The following is a 25,444-nucleotide window of genomic DNA, read 5'->3' on the forward strand; positions in this document are numbered from 1 at the left end:
AGGTGAAGACGAATCAGAAGGGAAACGGACGACGGTGGCCGATTGTGGTCTCGTGTCATAGTACTGCGCTGCGCGTTCTCAGAAGGATGCGCCTGCGCATTGTGCTGGTCTCCATGGCAGGGCCTCGGAGCCAAGACGAGGTTGAGTAGACTCGTTTTGAATTTTCTCCCCTCTGCTCCGGCACTTTGTGGACTTCCCTCCTCGCCCTGTAGGGCTCTCGGAGGCGGCGGGACTAGGGGAGTCGGAGGTTTGGCCGAGCTGTCTGCGCCCACGGACTGGACGCTACCTCCCAACCCCCATTTCTTTCCTCCTCCCTCCTCCTTCCGTCACCTCCTGACCCGCCTGCTCCCTGAGCAACCGCCGGCCCCCGCCCCAAACCGGGCCCGGGTGGCGCCTTTCGCGCCCAGCCTCTGGGCCTTTTCTGGGTCCCACACAATGAGGCCTACTACCCCTCTCCTAGGACCGCTCTCGCGGGCCTCGGGAAAGCGGACTGGAGAAGGTGGAGGTTAGGTGTCTGGAGGAGGGTTGCTGAGCCCCAGGACGCGCTACCGCCGCGGAGAAGTGCCCGTACGCTTGGGCGGGAGCGCCGTGTGTGGTCCTTCGCGCAGCCAGGAGCCCCAATTTTTAGTTGGGTGTTTTTTTTTGTCTCTTTATGAGCCCCATTTTATCCTGGTTAGAAGGGGAAAGGTGTCCTCCCGCACATTATTAGACTACGCTTTTTGACTTTTGGTGTTGAATTTACCCAAAGGCCTATGTCTTACTCTCAATGGTCGGGAGAGTTACTCTAATTGAATTTAGTTGTTTCGCTGTGGGAGGATGGATGGAGGGATATTATCCAGATCTCAAAGTCACTTCGCCATAAAAGCTCCTTAGAGGGGGACTTCAAGAGAGAGCAGTTTAGAATCAGGCAAAACTGGATTGCAGAATTTGTGGGCAGAGCACGTTGCTTGAAGATATGCTAAAATTCAGTAGACACCTGGTATTTAAATCAACCATAGACTGTGAGAAAGTACACAATTGTAAGCGAAGAATAATCTTTTATCGGAAAGCAAGGATATTGAAAGTAGGACTATTTTCAATTCACTCACCTTTTTAGAATGCGGGCTCTCGAACCTGAATGTCTCAGCCACAGTGACTTGGGTCACTGTGAGAATTAAATGCCCCATCGTAAATGTTAGCTATTGTTACCATCATGATCATTTAGAAGTCAGTTTGACTAGAACTTTTGCCAGTGTTAATAAGAGAGAATAGTCTTGTGGTTAGAGGAATAAAAAGAAACCCTCTGTGCTGAAGTCCTAGCTTGCAAATAGAAACTGTGGTCATTTAACCATGTGATTCATTGTAACGGTGAGAATGGTATGCCTTAAGTTAGATCACTTGAAGCTTGAAACAATTTCTTAAATAAAGTATTGCTATTCATATTTTCTGAATCTGGTAGTCGTGGAAAGAAATTGGACAGTTTTAAACATTCTCCTTTAATTATAAGTGATTTTTGAGTTACAGCAGTAAAACTGCCCTGAATTAAAATTCATAAGACCTGAAATGAGCTTCAAATAATTAGGTTCTTTTTCAGATAATTTTTTTTACTGTCGATAAAGTATCGTTGATTAAAATGTCTTTTAGGAACATACAGGGGAGCGGGGCCAGCTCCATTGATGAAGCATGCAGCACTTGATCTCCATGTTATACGTTGTAGGTTGTACGTTGGAGCCTCAGGTCGGGTGTAAAGGTTAGCTAAAAAAAAATCTTAAGAACAACAACAGCAGAAAACATATAGTTAGATTAATAAATTTTAGTGATTGTTAATTTGAAATTTATCAAAATTAGAAAGTACAATACCTGATAGTACAGATTGGTCTTAATTTTACTTGAAAATTATGACCAGTAAGATACAGAACCTAAATATATGCTTAATAAGATAAAACTTCAGTTTGGCAAGCAGAAATATTGAATTCACTAAAATACATGTTTTCATTTGAGACCTTCCTTTGGTTAAGGAAAAGTATAAGTGTTCTCAAAGCAACTAAACCTCCACTCTGGTGGGTTTGGTGTTTTGTCAGTAGTGACTCATATCATATTTGGTGTTTCCTCCGTGTAGTAAGTACTTAGGGTAGTTAATGCTTTTACCTTGAGTGTTTTTCTTAGAACATTAACTTCAAGCTTTTTGTTCTTGATTTCCTACATGATTCATTTACTGTGGTCCTTGTGAAGACATATTATCTGGAAAATCACAGCTTGGAAGATATGTGTCTATTATAGGTTTCTTTTTTTCTACATATAATGGCATGGTATGGTATGATCTGAAGACTATGTATGGACTTTGCAGTGCAATTTGTTTTTTGGGTTTTTTTCCAACTTAGTTTTGAATTTGAGCTCTAATGCTTTCTGTGATTTTAGGCAAGTTACTTGACAGCTTTGGCTTTCTTCTCTATAGAGTTAAAGATCCACCTCTTATTGTGAGGATTAAATGAAATAATCTGTATAGGTTTCAATGTCAAAAAGCATAGAGGTCAAAAAAGGTATGTAGTTACAGGGTAAGAAGTGAGTAGAAACCAAGATTATAGGGAAGTTTATAAAAGAGGGCAAACCTTAGATAAAAGAGACATTGTGAACACTAGCTTTAAATTTGTTTAAGTGAAAAGTTAAAATAGGTTATTGTTTATATTTATATATATTCAAAACTTTGACTTAATACATTATAACTTTCCAAACCCACATTTAAGAAAACAAATTGTTCTATCAAATATTTGTGAACTAGGAGTCTTGATTTAAATTTTGACACCACTGATTCATAGTAATTTTATATACATCATAAAAGGAACATTGTGTCGTTTACTTTAAAAGATAAGAGTAATTTTATTTTCAAAAGTACTTTTGAGCAACTTTTTTAGATGTTAATAAGTTATGAGATCTGGCACTGATATTGAATATATTTCAAGATCCTTTAAGTCTTAGGATACTAACAAGGTACCTAGAATTAGGAGGATCTTTTAGGACTAAAATTGGTTTCATCCTTCCGTTAGTCTGTTTGGGAATTTACTCTGAGGTCATTGGTTTTAACAGATTCATTTTACTACATAAAAGTCTGTAGAGGAAACTCAGCAAAATAATCAGATATTAAGACAGAATTACCCCTAATGTTTTGAATAAAATTGCTGTTGAACAAAATCAAAGCAACAATAGCCCAAATAAGGTCCACAGATTTATGAGTGACTGCAGTCTGAATAGTCAGTCTTTTCCTTTCTGCCATGCATTCAATATTTATAAACAATAAAATTTCCTTTTTCCCTATAAAGTATCAAACTTGTAATTTAACAGTTTCTTCCTAATCTTTGCTTTTGATATAAGGTAAAATCCACTTTTCTAACATGATGTGAAACATGCTAGAAAGCCACTTGCTAGCAAAATGTAATGCTTTAGTGTGTGCTGTGAATTCCAGTCATTAACTGTGTACACATGTAATATTTCCATCTTTTTTTTTGTTTTTTTTTTTTGTTTGTTTTTTAATGTAATCCCAATACTACTTGCTTAAGAACTCACCTTGTCAAATCAATTCCAGGATTTTACAGAGGGTGTAGTTTGAGGAGGGGAACCTTTATTCTCAAGCTTTTATGGTTCCAGAAAGTGCCCTGTTAGTAAATATTTCATGGGAGAAATGCAATTTCCTAGGGAGGTCTTTGTTTTAGTAGTAGGTATAGAATGTGAGTTAAAACAAAACCTTTGTCCAAATCCCTAATTTTAGATAAGGAAGCTGAATCACAGGTTAAGTCACCTCTCCCTGGACACATGCTGTTATCTGTAAAGTCAGTCCTGATCTTTAGTTTTCTTCAGCTGAGCCAGTTGATGGTTCTGTACTGTGTTGGTAACAGTTCTTTTATAGTAAAACCTGCATAGGAAAATCGAGTAGTTTTCTTTATGTGTTGGAAAAGAAAATATACATTGAATACCTTCTCATTACAGAAAAAATGCTGCTGTGAAGACATAATTATATCTCTCACACAAATGAAGCCTATCATGATTTAGTGCCCCCAAAAGGAAGAACTTCAGTGGACAAGAAAGGGTATTTCTGGGAATAGTAGAATGCTTGAGACCTGAGTTTAAGCTTGAGATATTGCCTGAAGGTAACACCTTTATTTTCAACTTAATTGAAAGTAACAGCTCTATAAAAGTTTTTACCAGTCACATATTAATGAAAAGTCAAATTGCACTTTCTATTTGGGTCTTCATTCTATTTATGTTTACCAGTTGGAAGAAAGCATTTTATACCTAGCTACTTGGTATCTTCATCCTTAAAAACTTCACTTTGACATAGTTTATTGAAAGCTATGGATAATAATTTCTAGCATGTACTGACTTTGAGATTAGATGAGAAAATAAGTCACCCTGCAGTTGTCAGCATTGAAAAGTATAATGCAAAGTGACGGGGCAATTAAGGAAGGAAGGAGTAATACTTTTTACTTCAGTCAAATTTTGTCTTTTGAAAAGGATATCTGTAACATAGAAATGTACTTTCAACCTCTGGTTCAACAGTACGTTAGGAAATAGATACTGAAACCCATTTTTCCATACAGAAACTACTTTAGTATTTTCCCAATGTAACACAAAAAAACTTATTTAACCTATCGTGTAAACATACATACTGAAAGGAAAATCTTGAGTTTTGAATTCCTAAAAGACAGTAGAAAAAGAAATTATCTTTGGCAAAATCCCAGTGTGAGCAAAGTCCTGAAGTAGGTGGTTTATGTTTGACAGTGTTCCTCTGTTAAGAACATCCATCCCCACCACCATCCTGTCCTCTTCATTGCAGCATTTAGCTCAGGCCTTTGCCAAGTCGCTTTTACATGTTCTGAGCTTAAAGTGTACTTGCTTTCTCATCTCCAAATTAACCTTTGCAGAGAAGCTGTTCTTAACTTTTCTTAAAGGAAAAAAAAGCTGCCTTCTATAAATTTACACAAATTTGTTTATGACTAATACTCTGTCCACAGTTTTTTCTTTTTAAGAGAAAATGCTTATTAATTCCAATGAAAATTTCAGCTAGGGTAAGAGAAAGTAAATAAAATGAAAAATAGTTTAGGCTAATAGGGATACTTTGTAATGGGATCAGGGCAGCTATTAGGAAACTGGGAGTAAGTTTTTAGAATTCTTTCCCCTAAACTATTTGCACTTTGCACTTCTTCCCAAGCTCCACTTTTGAATCTGTTTGCAGAATGTTTTCTCAGTGACTGCAGTGCCTGCAAGATTAGAAGTCTAGCTTTTTCATGGGATCAGAGATGTTTAGAATATTTGCAGGAGGGCTTTGGAGCTTTAGGGACTGACTCTAATTGAATTTCAACCAGGAAAAGTTGAGAACAATAATGAACAAAGAATTTCTTTTAGCATCTAGAATTTGCTAATCTATTAGAAAAAAGGAAAAAGATTTAAAGCCATGACCAATGAAGGAAGGAGGGAGTTTGTTACCTTGAAAGAGTTCCTATTGTAATAATAAAGAGTGGGCTTTTGGGTTAGCACCTGTAGGCTTGAGTCCATGCTCAGGCACTTAATGTATTTGTACTCTTGGGGAAGTTACTTAATTGCCTGAGTCTTTTTTCTGTACATGTAAATTGGACCAAGTAACTGAATCACAGGGTTGTTGAAAGGATTATATAAAATGACAGAAAACACTTAGCATAGTGCTTAATAATTGATAACCTTATAACCTTGAGCAGTGAGCCTCAATTTCTGTAAAATGGTGATAATAGGTTCTACATCACAGAATAGTAGAGTGATTATTAATAATCCTAGCTAGTAATTATTAAGTATAATAAGCATTCAACAAATTTTATAGCTATGACAAATTCATAATCTTCATCTATTTTGTCACTGACAGTGCTTTATATTTAAACTCAAAAAACTTAAAAATATTTCTTAATATTGATGTTATCATGTTTAGCCAGTAAATATTTCAGTATATTTAATTTGCTTTAAAAAATTAAATTGTTTTCCAGACAGCAGTTATTTCAGTTTTAATACATCTCTCATTAGGACTTCATTTTCAGTTGAATCTAACTTTATAAGAATTTTTTTTGAATAGTATTCTATTTTTTTTCTATTCTGTACCTTGAAAGTCAATCAGTAAACAATAAATGAATTTTAAACATTATCAGTTTAATCAACTGTTAAAATCTTAGAACTGGTTGGGATCTTAAGGATCACCAATACTGACTCTTCGTTTTAAAGAACTAGAAATTGAAGTTTAGAAAAGTTCAGTTTGGATATTTTTTTTTTTATCAAATCTAGACTGACTCCGTGTACTCTACTATATTTACGAAATGTATACATTTTTAAACTAAATAATACTGAAATGAGAGTCTATTAGGTATCTAAAAGTGTAAATTTTTAAAAATTTTCAAAGTCTGTATAAACAAGTGTATTTAAAAGTTTAATATTGGGGCACCTGGGTAGCTCAGTTGTTTGAGCATCCGATATTGGTTTAGGTTATCATCTCATAGTTTGTGAGTTAAAGCCCTGCATTGGCTCACTGCTGTCAGTGCAGAGCCCGCTTCAAATCTTTGCTTCCCCTCTCTCTCTCTGTTCTTCCCCTGCTCATGTTCTCTCTCTCAAAAATAAAACTTAAGGGGCGCCTGGGTGGCTTAGTCGGTTGAGCGTCCAACTNAAAAGTTTCATACTAAACCCAGATAAGTTTTGATTACATCAATTAGATGACTGATGTTTAGCAGATTTTTGCCCTAAAGAACTAATGGATTTGGGATACCTAGGTTGCTCTGTCCAACTCTTGATTTCGGCTCAGGTCATGATCTTGCAGTTCCAGGGCTCAAGCCCTGCACTGGACTCCCCGCTGAAAGCACAAAGCCTGGGATTCTTTCTCTTCCAATCTGCCCCTCCCTGCTTGCATGTATGCATGTACACCCTTTCTTTCTCTCTCTCAAAATGAGGTTAAAAACAAACATTAAAAAAAGAACCACTGAGTTTATATTTATATAGGTGAAATTTTGGCTTTTATTTGCATAATTATAGGTAGTAAAAACTATTTATTTATTTATTTTTTAATGTTTATTCATTTGAGAGAGAGAGACAGAGCACGAGCAGGGGAGGGGCTGAGGAAGAGGGAGACAGAATCCGAAGCAGGCTCCAGGCTCTGAGCTGTCAGCACAGAGCTGGATGCAGGACTCGAAATACGAACTGTGAGATCAGGACCTAAGCTGAAGTCAGATGCTTAACCGACTGAGCCACTCAGGCTTCCCTAAAAATTGTTGAACACTGAGCAGTGTATTGGGAACTGCATGATACCCTTTACATACATTATTGTATTTAATCTTTATAACAGCCCTGTGAAGTAGATGAATATTATTTCCATTTTGCAGATGGGAAAACTAAAGCTCAGAGTGGTTAACTAATTTGACAAGTAAGCATAAAGCTGAAATTGAAACTCATGCAATATAAATACAGAATAGTTCAACTATCTTATACAGTTTTATTGACAAAATTCTCTAAGTTATTTGTTGTTTTTTTTAATGTTTTATTTATTTTTGAGATAGAGATAGAGACAGTGTGATCAGGGGAGGGTCAGAGAGAGAGGAAGATATAGAATCTGAAGAGAGCCACTTAACTGACCGAGCCACCCAGGTGCCCCTCTAAATTTTTATTAAAAATTTAATGAAAAAATAATATATTTTCTTATATATCCTAATTCCAACATTGTCCAAATTGTGGTAACTTAACATAAAGTTTCAAGATAATTTTTGAATTCATGTACTGTTATTTGTTATTGACTTTAGTTTACAGTGATTCTGCTTTTTTTTTTTTAACTAAAGGACTTTTTTTTTTCATAGTTTCAGATTTAGAGAAAAATCAGGCAGAGAATACAAAGATTCCATATTCTTATACCCCCCACTTCTTTCCTTTGCCTGCTAGCACACAGTTGTCTCTGTTGTTAACATTTTATATTAGGGTGGTACATTTCTTTCTTTTTTTAAAATATTTATTTTGGGGTACTTGAACTCACAACCTTGAAATCAAGAGTTTCATGCTCCACCAATTGAGCCAGCCAGGCACCTTTAGAGTGATCTATTTCATAAAGTTAATGAACCAATATTGACACATTATTATGAACAGAAGTCTAGTTTTCATTAAGGTTTGCTATTTGTGTTGTATAGTTTTACAGATTTTGACAAAATCCACTTCAAAATGTTGTGTATCCACCATCAGAATTGTCTCATCACAATGAAAATCTCTCAACCTCTGGCAACTGTTGATGTTACTGTGTCCATAGTTTTGCCTTTTCAAGAATGTCATATATTTGGGGTACCTGGGTGGTTCAGTCATTTGAACATCCTACTCTTGATTTTGGCTAAGGTCATGATCTCAAGGTTTGTGAGTTCAAGCCCCATATTGGACTGACAGTGCAGAGCCTGCTTGGGATTCTTTCTTTCCCTCCCTCTCTGCCCTTCCCCTGCTCATGTGCTTTTTTTCTCAAAATAAATAAACTTAAAAAAAATTTTTTAAATGTCATATATTTGGAATCATATAGTCTATAGCCTTTTCAGAGTGGCTTCTTTCACTTATCAGTATGCGTTTAAGGTTTCTTCTTATCTTTTGTGGCTTAATAGCCTATTTTTTTAAAGTATAGTTGACATACAATAGCAGTTTCAGGTGTATAGCCTAGTAATTTAACAAAAACACTGTGAAATGCTTACTGTGATAAATGTAGGTACCATCTGTCATCATAAATAAAAAGTTATTACAATATTAATGACTATATTCTTTGTGCTGTACTTTTTATCCTCATGACTTTTTGTGTGTGTGTGACTTGTTGTATAACTGGAAGTTTGTATCTTCTAATTCCATATATAAGAAAAGTCGTGTGGTATTTGCCTTTCTCTAGCTAGCTGTATATCTTCTTTAGTAAAGTGTTTAATTCAAATATTTTGGCCACTTTTTATTGGGTTGTTGTTTTATAATTAGGTTGGAACAGCTCTTTACAGAGTTGGGATATAAATTCCTTTATCAGGCATATGTTTTGCAAATATTTTCTCCCAAACTGTCATGAGCAAAAGTTTTTAATGAAGTTTTGATGAAGTCCAATTTGTAGACTTATAGTTCATGCTTTTTGAGTCATTTTTAAGATATCTTTGCCAAGTCCAGGCACCTGGGTGGCTTGGTTGGTTAGGTGTCCAACTCTTCATCTCGGCTAAGGTCATGGTCTCGTGGTTCGTGGGTTCAAGCCCCACATCTGTCAGTACAGAGCCTGCTTGGGATTCTCTGTCTCTGTCTCTCTCAAAAATAAGTAAAAAAAACTTAAAAAAAAAAAGATATCTTCGTTAAACCCATGGTCATAAAGATTTTCTCATATGTTTTCTTCTAGAAGTTTTATAGTCTTACAAGCCATGATCTGTTTCAAGTTAATTTTTTTATATGATTTGAGGTAAGGGTCAAGGTTTATTGTTTTGCATATAGCTATTGTTTTAGCTGCATTTGTTGAAAAGACTGTTCCTTTTCTCTTAAATACCTTGGGATCTTTATCAGAAAGCAATTGACTATATACATGGAGGTCTGTTTCTGGATTCTTCTATCCCATTGATCTACTTGTCTGTCTTTTTTTTTTAATATTTTTAAAAAGTTTAAGATTTATTTTTGAGAGACAGAGCGTGAGCAGGGGAGGGGCAGAGAGAGAGGGAGACACAGAATCCAAAGCAGGCTCCAGGCTCTGAGCTGTCAGCAAAGCTATGTGAGCTCAAACTCAAAAACCGCAAGATCATGACCTGAGCCAAAGTCGGCCGCCCAACCAACTGAGCCACCCAGGCACCCATATTTGTCTGTCTTTAATACCATACTATCTTGAGTATTCTAGCTTCATCACAAGTCTTGAAATCAGGTAGAATTCCAATTCTGTTGCTCTTTTCCAAAGCTGTTTTGACTATCTTAACCTTTGACTTTTCATATGAATTTTAGAATCAGTTTGTCAATTAAAAAAAAGTCCTACTGGGATTGGGATTGTAGGCAACTGATTTTAGATCAGTTTGGTTATTTTAACAATATTGAGTCATACATTCCATAAACACAGTATGTAACTTTCATCCTTTTAGGTCTTCTTTAATTTCTCCCATCTAGGTTTTGTAGTCTTCAGTGCATAGATCTTGCATATATTTTGTTAACTTTAGCCCTAAAATTTTTATATTTTTTATGCCATTGTGCTATTTTATGCAGTTGGTATCATACTGTATTTACACGAAATTCTACTCTAAACTTAGTTTCCACACTGGATTTACTTAAAGCCAATGACATCCTTCATTTGATGAGATGCATTATTTTTATTATATATTGCTGGATTTTTTTCACTGAGATTTTATTTAAGGTTTTAATATTTATATGTTTATGATTGTTTTAAAATAGCCTTTTTTTCTCTTTAGATATGGTGAGATCAACATATCAGGAGATGACTGCCACTGAAAATTAAGATAGTTTATCACTCACAGTTCCAGAGAGGAGGGGAGGCATGCCACATAAGACCACACAAGAGAAAATCAAGGTCAGTAGCAGGCACAGAGAGAGAAGATGAGACGATATCAAATCCTGGACATCATCACATGACACAATTTCATCTACAATATCATTCACATATACCGCTAAAAATACACCCAAAAATTTTTTAGTAAATCTCTAATCCATATTCATATTTTCCTGACTGCCATACACACATAACACACACACACACACACACACACACACACGTATATACTTACATATGTATATATTTTTTTCTTTTTGGTAATAAATGTAAAAAGCTGAGGTGAAATTCATAAAACTTAAAATTAATCATTTTTAGATGAACAATTTAGTGGCATTTTCTACCTTCACAGTATTGTGTAAATACCACCTCTATCTCATTCCAAAATATTTTCATCAACCCAAAATAAATCCTTGTGCCTAATTGGCAGTTTTTCCCTATTCTCCCCCACCCCCAGGCCTTTGGCATCCACCAACCTGCTTTCTATTTGGATGGATTTACCCATTCTGGATATTTTATATAAATGGAATCATGTAATGTATGACAGTTTGTTTGTGTCTGACTTCTATCACTTAGTATAATGTTTTTGAGGTTCATCTATATTTTAGCATGTATCAGTAATTCATTCCTTTTTATGGCTGACTACCATTTATATGGATATAGCATATTTTGTTTATTCATCAGCTGATGAAAATTAGAGCTGTTTCCACTTTTGATTTTTTTTTTCATTAGAGTAGTTTCCACTTTTGATTCTTTTTTTTTCATTAAAAATTTTTTTAAATGTTTTTATTTATTTCTGAGAGAGCAAGAGACAGCGTGAGCAGGGCAGGGTCAGAGAGAGAGGGAGCTACAGAATCTGAAGCAGGCTCCAGGCTCTGAGCTAGCTGTCAGCACAGAACCCCCTGCGGGGCTGGAACCCATGAACTATGAGATCATGACCTGAGCCAAAGTTGGATGCTTAACCAACTGAGCCACCCAGGTGTCCCTTTCCATTTTTTAACATTTATTCATTTGAAAGAAACAGAGCCCCCCTCTGCCCCTCTCCCCTACTTCTACACATTTTCTCTCTCTCTCAAATACAATACAATTAATATAGTTATCCTAGTGGGTATCAACTGGTATCTCATTGTTGCTTTGATTTGCATAATCCCGATGGCTAGTGACCATAAACATCTTTTTTTTTAATGTTTATTTATTTTTGAGAAAGAGGGAGAGCAAGCATGGGGAAGGGGCAGAGAGAGAAGGGGACAGAAGATCTGAAGTGGGCTCTAAGCTGTCAGCAAGCAAGCCTGATGTAAGGCTTGAACCCATGAACCACAAGATCATGACTCAAGGACGATTAACCTACTGAGCCACCCAGTCGGTTAAGCATCCGACTTTGGCTCAAGTCATATCTCCCAGTCTGTGAGTTTGAGCCCTACATCAGGCTCTATGCTGACAGCTCAGAGCTGAGAGCCTGCTTCTGATTCTATGCCTGCCCCCCTCTCTGTCCCTTCCCTGCTTGCACTCTGTTTCTCTCTCTCAGAAATAAACAAACATTAAAAAAAATCTTTTTAATATGCTTGTTGGCCATTTTTGTCTTTTTTGGAGAATATCTATTCAACTCCTTTGCACTTTTTTTAACAGGGGTATTGTTGGTTGTTTTATTTTGAGTTATAGGCTAGTTGTAGGAGTTCTTTATGTATTCTTTATATATTCTGGACCTTACTAGATATTTGATTTGCACATATTTTCTCCCATCTGTGGGTTGTCTTTTCATTCTTGTCATGGTGTCCTTTGCACAAGAGTTTTTATTTTGATAAGTGTCCAATTTATTTTTCTTTTGATTCTAGTTTTTTGGTGTTACATCTAAGGAACCATTGCCAAATCCAAGGTCATGAAGATTTACCTTTTTCTTCTAAGAATTTTATGGTTTTAACTCTTATATTTAGGTTATTGATCTAATTTTGGTTATTTTTTATATATACTATGAGGTAAGGATTCATCTTCATTACTTTGCATGTGCATATTGATTTGTCCCAGTACCAATTGTTGAAGAAGACTATTCATTTCTCATTGTTGAAATTTTTTGACTATAGATGTTTTGAGTGTATTTATGGACTCTCAATTCTATTCCATTGATCTCCATGTTTACCCGTAAGTCAGTACCACGTTCTCTTGAGCACTGTAGCTTTGTAGTAAGTTTTGAAACTCTGAAAATGAGTCTTCCAATTTTGTTCTTTTTCAAGATTATTATGACTATTTGGGTTCTTTGTAATTCTGTGTGAATTTGGCTTTTCCACGACTCAGAAAAAGGGCACTAGGATTTTGATAAAGATTGCATTCAATCTAAAATTTTTTTAAATATTTTATTTATTTCTGAGAGAGAGAGAGGCAGCATGAGCAGGGGAGGGTCAGAAAGAGAGGGAGATAAAGAATCCGAAGCAGGCTCCAGGCTCTGAGCTAGCTGTCAGCACAGAGCCCGACACGGGACTCAAACCCACGAACCATGAGATCATGACCTGAGCTGAAGTCAGACGCTTAACCGACTGAGCCACCCAAGCGCCCTTCAATCTATAGATTACTTTGGGAAGTATTACCATTTTAACAATATTCATGTCTTCTAATTGCAGAAACACAGTATGTCTTTCCATTTATTTAGATCTTCTTTAATTTTTTTCAGCAATATTTTTTAGTGTTAGTAAACAAGCCTTACACTTCCTTAAATTTATTCATCAGTATTTTATTCTTATCAATGCAATTGCAAATGAACAATTTTCTTAATTTCATTTTTGGATTGTTCATTGCTAGTATATAAAAAATACAACTGAGTTTTGCATCTTGATCTTATATCCTGTGACTTTGTTGAATTTATTAACTCTGGTAGTGTTTTTGTGGATTTTTCAGGATTTTCTGTACATGAGACCATATGCAAATAGAGGTAGTAATACTTCTGTTCTTAGTATTTTCTCATAATCTTTTTAATTTCTGTAAGGTTTTATAGTAATGTCCCCCCATTTTGATTTTTGCTTTTCATTATTTGTATCCTCCTTCTTCTTCTTCTTCTTCTTCTTCTTTTTTTTTTTTTTGCTCAGTCTAGGTAAAAGTTTGTCAAATTTTGTCAATATTTTTGGAGAGCCTACTTTTAGATTTTGAGATTTTTTTCCCTTTTTTAAATTATTTTTTCAGTTTTTATACAAGCATTACTGCTTTAAATTTCCCTCTGAGCACTGTTTTCCCTGCATTCCATAAGTTTTGATATACTGTGTTTATCTGTCATCACCCCCTCCTCAATTACATATATTTTATTTAGTTCTACATATATTTTATTTTGTTCTTTAGTATTTTATTTCTATTCTTAAAGCACACATACACAGAATTGTAATAATATTATTGTTATTTATATAGACAGTGTTTATTTAGATTTTTCAGAGTTATTAATTTACTAGTTTACCAGTATTCTGACATCTTAGGACTTCCTTCTCGTATCATTTTTGTTATTTGTATTCTTTAGAAATTTCTTACATCTAGAATACTTGTTATAAACTCTTAGTTTTTTTAATTTTTCTTTTTTAAAAAATGTTTTATTTATTTTTGAGAGCAAGAGGCAGAGCACAAGCAAGGAAGGGGCAGGGAGAGAGAGGAAGAAACAGAACCCGAAGCAGGCTCCAGGCTCTGAGCTGTCAGCACAGAGTCTGATGGCCAAGCTTGAACCCAGGAATCGTGAAATCATGACCCGAGCTGAAGTAGAACACTTAACTGTCTTGAGCCACCAGGTGCCCCTTCTCTCAGTTTTTTTTTTTTTTTTAATCTTAAAGTGNCTGATAATTGCTTTTTTTTTTTTTTTTAAATTCCCATGACTTCTACCATTGTTGCTACTGAGTAGTCTGCTTTCTATTTAAGTCAGTACTCATCAGTACTCTGTGGGTGATCCTATCTCTCTGGCTGCATTTTAATTTTTTTTTAATGTTTATTTATGAGAGAGAGAGCAGAGGAGGGGCAGAGAGAAAGAGAGAGGGAGAGAGACAGACAGACAGACAGACAGACAGACATAGAATCCGAAGCAGGCTCCAGGCTCCTAGCTCTCAGCACAGAGCCCCATGTAGGGCTCGAACTCAATGAACCGTGAGATCATGATCTGAGCCAAAGTTGGACACCTAATTAACAGAGCCACCCAGGCACTCTATCTCTCTGGCTACGTTTTAGATTTTCCTTCTTTTTAAAATTTTGTGTCTTCACTACACTGGGTATGGATTTCTTTTGATTTCTTTCGGTACATTTTGTGCTTCATCTGTGGATTCATGTATTCAGTTTTGAAAAATTGATAGCCACTATTCCTTCAAATATTCTCTGACCCATTTTCTCTTTTCTGTTCTTTGGAGACTTCAATGATAAATATGCTATTCTTATTCTATTTTTCCTAGTTTTAAGTCTCTTCTTTTTTTATCTTCTGTATTTCCTATATTGCTTTCTGAGTAATTTTTTAAAAATCTGCCTTCTAGTTTAGTAGTTCTTTCTTCTGTATCTAACCTTCTATTTAATGTACTCAACTTACATTTTTTATTTCTGAAAGTTCTATTTGATTCTCTTTCAGATTAAACTTTACAGTCTCTTGTTGTTTGTTTATTCCTGTGATTCACTTATGTTTATTTCTTTGAACATTAAATGATAACTTTATATTCACTATTAGATGGTCCCAATACTTGAAGTCTATAGGGAGTGTCTGGTGGTTTTGGCACTCTGATGATAAGCTTATATTTAATATTAATGTGAAAAGAAACTAATGCTTTAATTGGGTTTGTGTTCCTCCAAATAATAGCTCTATTTGTTTGTACTAGAAGCCAGGCTAAACTATTGTCTCAAGACCTTTCAGGTTCCCAGTCCTATTCTGGGAGTTTTTAAGTTCTCCTTCCCTAGGAGCTGCTTATCTAAGCTTGGGTTTCCCAGCCATAAAACCTGTTTATTAGCACTGCTCCTGCAGAAATTTTCCTCTTTGCTTATACTTATCACTTGGGTTTTAGCTCACAGCTTTTGCTTTTTGTTTTGGAGAGGGAAGGGGCATAAGGGAGGACAGAGAGTGACCTTTGATTTTTGTTACTTCCTGTAGTAGCTGCCTGTAGCACAAAATACTTTGTTTTAGATCAACTTTGTATTTTTTTGTTTTCTAGCAAGAGAGCCTTCTATTATCTAATCTGTCATATTGCCATTGGTGGAGCTTTCTTATTATTTTTTAAACCATTTATAAAACATATTATTCCAAAGTTTTATGTATATCATGTAAAAAATTCAAAACAGAACCAGAACATTATAAGATTGCTCTTACTTGAGAGGTAATTACAAGTTTTTGAAATTTTTATAATGAGTTAAATTAGAACATGTCATAATTTAAAATCTTAAGAGAAGCAATTTTAGATATTTTGTAATTATATATTAAAAATAAGACTGATTTAAAAAAAAATAAGACTGATTTTTAGCCTATTACATTTTATATTTGAGTGGAACTATTTATAATATTTTGGAAATATGAAATGACAAACCTTGTAGATTTTCTCAAATGTTTAATTTTACAAATACATATGTGGATGCTATCACAGAAATAAGTTTTCACTGTGTTCAAATATATACCAACAAGTCTCAACTGCAAGGTATAAATTTGTCTTTGTTTTTAAAGAGAACATTTTTAAAAAGTTTTTGTTTACTTGAGGAGAGAGAGAGAGTGTGTGTGGGAGTGGGGTGCAGAGAGAGAATTCTAAACAGGCTCCACACTGTCAGCATGGAGTCCAACTCAGAGCTCCAACCCACGAATTGACTGAATCACCCAGGTGCCCCACAGGTATAATTTTAAATTAGGGTTTAGGATGATTGAATTATTATATATCCTGCTGGTTATGGTGGTTACATGTGTTAAAATCCATAGAACTACACACCAAGAAAATAAATAGAAAAAGAAAAGTTCAATTTAATGCATGTTAATTTAAAAATAGAATCTTAAGGGGTACATAGGTGGCTTAGTTGGTTAAGTATCCGACTTTGGCTCAGGTCATGATCTCACAGTTTATGGGTTTGAGCCCCACATCGGGCTCTGTGCTGACAGCTCAGAGCCTGGAGCCTGCTTTGGATTCTGTGTCTCCCTCTCTCTCTACCCCTCCCCGGCTCACACACTGTCTTTCTCACTCAAAAGAAATAAACGTAATAAAAAAATTAAAGAATTTTGAGGGGTCACCTGGTGGCTTAGAGCTTCAAACTCTTTGATTTCGCTCAGGTCATAATCCATCTCATATTTTGTGGGATCAAGCCCTACATTGGAATCTGAGCTGACAGTGTGGAGCCTGCTTGAAATTCTCTCTCCCTCTCTCTTTACTCCTCCCCCACTTGCTCTCTCTCTCTTTCTTTCAAAAATAACTAAACATTTAAAATCAGAACTTTTGGGGTACTTGGGTGACTCAGTCAGTTAAGCATCTGACTTCAGCTCAGGTCATGAATTCCAGCTCCACATTGGGCTCTGTGCTGACAGTGCAGAGCCTGCTTGGGATTCTCTCTCTCCCCCCCCCCTCTTCTATCTCTCTGCTTCTCCCCCCACTCATGCTTTACCTCTCTCAAAATAAATAAATAGACTTTTTAAAAAAGAAAATTTAATTTTCAAGATGTTTAAAAAATAGTTTATGCTATCTTATGAAAAGTAAAATTAGGGACTCCTGGGTGCCTCAGTTGGTTAAGCGTCCGACTTTGGCTCAGGTCATGATCTCGCAGTTCACAAGTTCAAGCCTGGTGTCTGGCTCTGTGCTGACAGCTAAGAGCCTGAAGCCTGCTTTGTATTCTGTGTCTTCCTCTCTCTCTGCCTCTCCCCAGCTTGTGCTCTCTCTCTCTCAAAATTAAAAAAAAAAATTTAATTAAAATTTAAAAATTAAAAAAAATTTAAAAAAACCCAAAAATGTGTGGGTTCTTAAAAAGATGTAGTTTATTTTATATTATAAATTTTTCAGTGATTGTCTTCACTAGTTTCATTTTGTCCTTACTCCGATATTGAGGCTTAAAACATCATTCCTTTTAACTAATACAGAATCCAGTATTCACTGTAATATATTAGGCCAGGGTTTCTGAATCTGAGCACTACTGACATCTTTGTTGTAGGGGCTCTCCAGTGTATTGTAAGATATTTAGCAGTACTCCTGGCTTCTCCCCATTATATTCTAGTAGCACTCCCCTGCCCATTTTGACAACCAAGAATGTTTCCAGACATTGCCCAATGTCCTCAGGGGACAGTAGTGTGTGTGTGTGTGTGTGTGTGTGTGTGTAGAGACAAAATTGTCACCAGTGTTAACCACTGTATTATGCCTAAGTGACCCAGAATTTTTGGAATATATATTTCTTCATTTTCAAAGCTTGTCAAGCCAATATTAAGTGGTATGATGTGTAATATGGTAAGAGCTGTGTGTATATAATCTCTGTTTACACCAAAACATCTTTTCTAAAATTATCTTTTTTTAAAATAGTTTATTGTCAAGTTGGTTTCCATTTAACACCCAGTGCTCATCCCCACAAGTGCCCTCCTCCATGCCCATCAGCCCCCTTTCCCTCCCCCTCACCCCCATCAGCCCTCAGTTTTTCTAAAATTATCTAATGCTACAGTAGTACATTCCCAATTCATAAAATTAAGAACCTTTATTTGGGGGCTCCTGGGTGGCTCAGTCGGTTAAGTGTCTGACTTCGGCTCAGGTCATGATCTCACCGATTGTGGGTTCAAGCCCCGCATCGGGCTCTGTGCTCACAGATAGCTCAGAGCCTGGAGCCTGTATCAGATTCTGTGTCTCCCTTTCTCTCTGACCCTCCCCTGTTCATGCTGTCTCTCTCTCTCTCTCAAAAGTAAATTTAAAAAAAAAAATTAAAAAAAAGAACCTTTATTTGTATTAAGTCTTTGTAACATGAGAATTTTAGTAGTATTTGAAAGGGTGAACAGTACCTGTCACATAACAACAATCTTATAAAACAGCACATGAGTGTAATTATGTGGTAGGATGAGGGAAGGGTAGGATGAGGGAACTACATAATGGTAATCTTTGCCTTGAATGTATTCTGGTGCCTTGGCAAATCATTTAATGAAATGTTTATTTTCATAATCCAAAGAATGGAAATGATTTAACCTAAATTGTATGGGGTAACACCATAGGGGAAATGAGAGATTTATTTAAGACAAACATTCCATAAAAATGTTAAGTGCTTTAATCAGATATTTAAAATTTTTCAGCTATTAAATAATAGAAGATGGAATTGAATATATCGGGATGGAAGAGTCTAATGATTCATTAAGAGTCAACCATAATGATTCTGAAGAATCAAAAAACGATTCTCAGGTATTTGAGGTAGGAATTCAACTGGGAACTTTTTCCCATTACATTTAACAACTTTTTAATGGATAAGAAATAGTGTCATATTTAATGTATTCATGACTATTAACACATCCACCTTTCTGTCATATATTTAATATTATAATATAGAGCTTTACTTAAAGTAACATTCATAAAGAAAAATCTGTATATTGAATTACATATCATCATTTCAAGTTGTGCTCCCATGGATAACTTTATTTCAGTAAAATTGAAACAAAATATAAAAATCAACAATTTCACCTAAGAACTACTTTCTGTCTATGTTAGTCTGTGTGAATTGGCAACTCTTACAGAAAGAGGATAATTAACTGAAAAATGAATCTTTCTATTTTTGTTATAACATGCTATTTTACTTTAAGTTTCAGTATAGTTAACATACAGTGTTATATTAGTTTCAGATGTACAGTGTAGTGATTCAAGAATTTCATACATCACCCACTGCTCATCACGACCAGTGCACTCCTTAATCCCCATCTCCTATTTAACTCATCCACCCATACTCCTCGCCTCTGATAACCATCAGTTCTCTATTTATTAAGAGTCTATTTCTAGGTTTCTCTCTCTCTCCCCGCTTCCTTCTCCCTTTCTCCCTTTGCTCATTTGTTTTGTTTCTTAAATTCCGCATATATATGAAATCATGTGGTATTTGTTTTTCTCTGACTTATTTCTCTTAGCATTATCCGCTCTAGCTCTACCTATATTGTTGCAAATGGCAGAATTTCAGTCATTTTATGCCTGAATAATATTCCATTGTGGATATATAGCATATCTTCTTTACCCGTTCATCAGTCGATAGACACTTGGACTGTTTCCACAGTTTATTGTAAATAATGCTACTATAAATATGGGGGTGCGTGTGTCCTTTTGAATTAGTGTTCTTTTATTTTTGGAGTAAATACCCAGTAGTGTGATTACTGGATCATGGCGTAGTTCTATTTTTAATTTTTTGAGGAACCTCCTTACTGTTTTCCACAGTGGCTGATCAACATTCTGTTGTTGTTGTTTTGTTTTTTTAATTGTGACGTTAGGGGCAACTGGCTGGCTCAGTGGATAGAGCATGTGACTCTTGATATCAGGGTTGTTAGTTCAAGCCCTGCATTGGGTGTAGAGATTACTTAAAAATAAAATTTTTAGAAAAAAATTTTTTTAATTGTGACATTGTTTTACCAACACCCAAGTGATGTTTTTCTCTTTGCAAAAGCATCTAACCTGTATGGACTCCAGGGATCCTTCCTTTGGACAAAATGGTTCTCCTAGAATTTTACCCATCACCTCTCATGAAGTAAATAATTCACTCACATCACAGACTATACCAGGGGCCCTGACTCAGACACAGACTCTTTCTACAGAACAGTTTCATCTAGTGGACCAAAATGGGCAACCTATTCAATATGAACTTCAGTCATTGGGGGATTCTAATGAACAAATGGTGAGTGCATTTTATAAATAACCAGTTTTATGCGATTTAGCAAATGTATTAACCTTACTAGATAACCTTAATTTCTTGAAGCTGTTGACTTCCATTGCTTTGAAAATGCTGTTTCCATTTGTTTTTAAGTTACGTGAAGATTTTAAGATTTCCTTTTAGAACTAATAGTATGTTAAACCAGTACTTCCCAGCCACTGTGTCTAGGCACACTGTCACTTTGAGATCAGTTGGAAATGTGTCATAACCCATAACTAGTACCAGAGTTTACGTGTAACATATTTATTTTTGTATATACGTTTGAACTCAAGGTTTATTGCTTTATCCACATCTCAGTCACTGACTTGCACGCCACATGCTAGTATGCTTTCTTGAAGCAAAAGAAAGCTATGCAAATACCAGTGGTATACTGACAATTAGACATACCTTTCCTAATGGGTAGATTTGTGTGTCATGTATAAAGGTTAAACAATGTATAAAGGTGAAACAATGTATAAAGATGAAAATGCTGCTTTAAACTGTTAGCTAAAGTATTTATGACTAAGTTTATAGTTTGAGTAGAAGAAATAAAAGATGGTTTGATTGAAATAAAGAGAATTACTGAGCAAAACTTTTCAGTTGCTCTCTGATTAATAAGAATATCCTGGCATTAGTAATAATATGAAGAATAATGTATTTCTTGTTTACCTATATTTTAAAAATTATCTAAAATGGAGATTTATTAATTTCATAATAAAAATTATTTTACAAATTGTAAATTCATTTATAAATTATACCACAGGTGAGCAACCATTTTACCTAAAATTAATCCCTGTTTTGATTCTAGTCTGGAGCATTCTAGAGTTATTCTATGTTCTATTGTATGAAGGGCTATCATTTTACACACATGGTAGTTGCGTTAAACACGTTAAAGTCACTGTTTGAGTCTAAAAAATGTTCTCATTCTCTTTGTAGTTGTATTAAACTGTACAAAGTGATCATAAAGCTGATTTTACATTGTTTGTGGTAGGAGATGATAGGGGTAGGAGAGAGTTATCTGAAGCTATGAAATAGGAAACCTATAGCATGAAGTGTGGAAATAAATGTAAGACACGTAGAGTATAAGGAACCAAAGATCAGAAAGTGGTGATGTTTTGGGAAACTCAGTGGAGCTTTTGGGGGCTTTATTTTAAATAGACTTTATTTTTTAGAGCAGTTTTGGGTTCAAAATAAAACTTAGCAGAAGGTACAGAGATTTCTCATAAAGCTCCTGCCCCTACACACACATACTCTTCCCCATTTTCAACATCCTCCACCAAGTGGAGCTTTTTAAAATAAATGACTTTTTAAATATGATTTTTTAAAAGTAAAAGTTATCAAGGAACTGGTAAAGGTTCTTTAGTGGGTGAATCTGCAACACATGAGGAGGTTTTCAAGTGAAGCAGGGATGGTATTTTGGATTTATTAGGAATACTGTATAGTACACAAAGAACCCAGTAAATATGACTACTTATTAGCCAAAGTTTTCTGATAATATTCATGATTTGCCTCAAACAGAATATATTGCAACAGATGACTTTTCAAAACTGTTTTGTTTTCACAGCAAAGATTAAAGATAATTAACTTTTTTAAAAACAGGAAAAGTAATATTATCATTATCAAATTACATGAATTGAAAATAGTTTTTTTAAATTTTTTTAATGTTTTTTATTTATTTCTGAGAGAGAGAGAGAGACAGCGTGAGCAGGGGAAGGTGAGAAAGAGAAGAAGACACAGAATCCGAAGCATGCTCCAGGCTCTGAGCTGGCTGTCAGCACAGAGCCCAATGCAGGGCTCGAACCCGCGAACCGTGAGATCATGACCTGAGCTGAAGTCGGACGCTTAACCGACTGAGCCACCCAGGCGCCCCTGAAAATAGTTTTTTAGCTATCAGGGAGAATAAGCTAAGAGAAAATGGAGGAGACTCTACCATGCCTAGGAAATAGATTTTCAAAATTAAGAAGATATTCCACAGATCATTTTTTTAAGTTTATTTATTTTGAGAGAGAGCAGGTGCATAGGAAGGACAGAGAAAGAGAGGGCGAGAGAGAATCCCAAGCAGGCTTCACATGGTCAGCACAGAGCATTATGTGGGGTTCAAACTCAACAAACTGTGAGATCATGATCTGAACTGAAATCAAGAGTCAGACACTTAACTAACTGAACCACCCAGGTGCCCCCCACAGATCATTTCAATTATGATATTTTCATATGATTGAATAAATTATATGTTTTATTTGGATTTAGTAATAACCACAGCACTATTCTTTTGTAAGAATAAATGAAATATTTTTCACAAATATTAATCTCATTTAAGGAGAAGAGAATTTATTTTTAAAATAACATATACTTTATTTTACTTTATTTTGTTTTTAAAAGCTTATTTTGGGAAGGACAGAGAGAGCAACCATGGGAGTGGCAGAAAGAGGGGAGGAGTGGGAGAATCCCAAGTAGCTCTGCACTGTCAGCATGGACCCCATGTGGGGCTTGAATCCATAAGATCATGAGATCAGGACCTTAGCTGAAATCAAGAGTTGGACGCTTAACCAACTGAGCCACCCAGGCTCCCTAAGGGGAAAACAATTTAAAACCATGTTATTACTGTTGCCTTTTAAAGTCCAGCTGTGTTTTTTGTATTGTTTATGCCCTTTTTTTTTTTTTTAGGTTAAGTAACATCAAATAATGGGAAGCGGTACAGAGTAGTTGTTGGAATTTGGGTCTGAATTTCAACTCACCACTATGTAACTTTGTGCTATCTTGCATGAGCTGTATAACCTCTTGTGACAGTTTCCTCAAGTATAATGTATATACTTCATATACATGTGATAAGGATTAAATATGGTAAGGCATGTAAAGTCCTGCCATTTAGTATGCTCTCAACAAATGTAAAGCAATTATCATCATCAGAATTTACAATTGCTTTTTCATAATAAATTGATAAGAGGTATCACTAGATATTTTTATCTCAAGAAACTTGATAAACATTAGGGGAGGGAAACAATTACTACTCTTAATTTCTGGGAAATGGTTATGATTATATTTAAAGCATTCTACCTTTTGAAGTTTGTTTTCCAATTTAATTTTTTTCAAATTAAAATTGTTTCAAATGAACCTCTTAAAATTAGAACTACAGTCTCAGGCAACAGCAGTGTTTTCAGGTTTTACATTGCAAAAAGGCATTTTTGGAAAGTGGGTTGGAATGATTACAGAGGGTTACTTGTACTAGGGAGAACTGAGGCTAAGGGACTTTGGGTATAACACTGTGTCAATAGAAGAGTAGTATGTTAGATAATAAAGTTTACAGGGTGTCCAAAGTCTGGAAATATAGGATAAACTTATTTTCAAATAATACATTAGTTTTATTTTCAAGTGATAGGCGTAAAGTGTTTTTCTTCAGCTTCAGACACCCTTTTGGTTGACAGACCTCTAAATTTGAGGCAATGGATTCGATTGTTAAACTGAAGGAAAAAAAGAATAAACCTATGATTTTTCCTATATTTTCAGATTTTTTGGGGCATTCTATGGTATTCCTCATGGGCCATGACAGGATATATATAAATTCAGAGAAATAAAAATAAATTCTGTTTAGGGGTGCCTGGGTGGCTCAGCTGGTTGAGTGTCCGACTTTGGCTCAGGTCATTATCTCACGGCTTGTGAGTTCGAGTCCCATGTCGGGCTCAGTGCTAACAACTTGGAGCCTAATTCTGTATCTCCCTTTCTCTCTGCCCCTCCCCCCACTCACCACTCTGTGTGCATGTGTGTGTGTGTTCAAAAATAAACATTAAAAAAATTAAAAGTAAATAAGTTCTGTTTAATTAGACATCTAACAAGGTACTGTTTTTACATGTGAGAAATGATTACCACACAAATAATTCAAATGCATAGGGATATGATACAGTAAGTGGAAAAAAGTAAATATATTAAGTCCAGTCAGAGCCTTGTTCACATTACTAAATAATTAGACCTCATCCATGTGTAATAATTAAGAGCATAGGTGGTTAAGATCATAGGACATATGGCCAAATTGCCGGTTTCGAATCCTAGCTTTACCACTTATCAGTTGTAAGACTTTGGAAAAAAATTTTTGTGTACCTCGGTGTTTTCATCTACAAAATGAGGGAAATAGTATCCACCATAGAGGTAGGCATGTCTTTAATAATTTAAGTAATAATTCATTCAAATCATTGCTGGCTTATGCATTTGATTTTTTTTTTAATGCCTCCAAGATGATCGTTCCCAGCCCATCAGAAAATGGACAGGTGCTGCGTGTAATTCCATCTAACCAGACAGGAATGGCACAAGTGATTATTCCTCAGGGGCAGCTTGTGGATGTGAATAGTCCTCGAGGTGAGTAATCTTGGGATATAGGGGATTGGAGAATGTTTTAAAGGACAAATGCATATTCCAGAAAATCACCTCATGAAAGTTAGTGCTAAAATTGGTCTCTTTGAGTAAGATTTTGAACTGAATAATTAGAAAAAGTCTCTTAGCCCAAATAAATTTCAAGTTCATTTTTCAACCCCTGTCTAGGTTAGCTGTCTATTTCATTTTGGAATTCTATGAAGCTGGTTGACTCTTGCTTCCTCCCAAATGACCAGTGAGCATAAAATAAATACTTCTTAATTATAATAACAGTAATAATAACAGCAACAATAACAAGAATATAGTGCTAATAGCTATTGAGAAATTTTTACTTTTGTATTTTTATTGGTACTTTTGTTAGCCACGTGACTCATTACTCTTTTGTTTAACTATTCTTTTCATCCTCTTTGCTGTTTCCCTCTTTGTTCCTTCAAAAAGGAAAGTTGTGCTCCCCATTTTTAAAATTCTTTCTTTACCTGTTTGATAATATCCCTGTTAGTTCTCATCCTATGCTTCCCTTCCTTTTTTATCTTTTCTAACACCATAGCTACACTGTTGCATTGTTCATTCATGGCTAATGATTTAGAGTAGATATTTTTACCTTAGTGTTATGATTCTTTGTCTCTGTTAACAGTTAAAACTAAAAGAAAAAAAAGTTTGCAGAAAAAAATAAACATGGCATAGAAATGAAAGAGTTTTACATTTTCCCATTACATTGTGAAACAGTTAACATAACAATCCTACCACTTTTATATCCTAGCTATTCAA

At 35.4% G+C, this 25,444-nt stretch overlaps 1 protein-coding gene across 8 annotated transcripts in view; it reads left to right on the forward strand.

Annotated features, from left to right (window-relative positions):
- The first annotated feature begins 94 nt into the window (after positions 1–94).
- The window catches only part of CARF (calcium responsive transcription factor), an 84,581-nt gene continuing 59,231 nt past the window's right edge, over positions 95–25,444 (forward strand). For 5 of the 8 annotated variants that reach the window (XM_077747578.1, XM_077747581.1, XM_077747582.1 and 2 more), the window contains exons 1-6: positions 95–140; positions 3,961–4,121; positions 10,407–10,525; positions 18,729–18,843; positions 20,072–20,299; positions 24,541–24,661. In XM_077747578.1, coding sequence (XP_077603704.1) covers positions 18,766–18,843; positions 20,072–20,299; positions 24,541–24,661 — 427 coding nt within the window. In that variant the 5' untranslated portion in view covers positions 95–140; positions 3,961–4,121; positions 10,407–10,525; positions 18,729–18,765. Of the gene's footprint in view, positions 141–440; positions 628–3,960; positions 4,122–10,406; positions 10,526–18,728; positions 18,844–20,071; positions 20,300–24,540; positions 24,662–24,851; positions 24,912–25,444 lie in introns of those variants that run through there. The other 3 variants (XM_077747579.1, XM_077747580.1, XM_077747584.1) reach the window with 3 other exon arrangements.

This window comes from Crocuta crocuta, unplaced genomic scaffold, assembly GCF_008692635.1.
Source record: "Crocuta crocuta isolate KB4526 unplaced genomic scaffold, BGI_CrCroc_1.0 scaffold159, whole genome shotgun sequence".
Classification (NCBI taxonomy): Eukaryota; Metazoa; Chordata; class Mammalia; order Carnivora; family Hyaenidae; genus Crocuta; species Crocuta crocuta.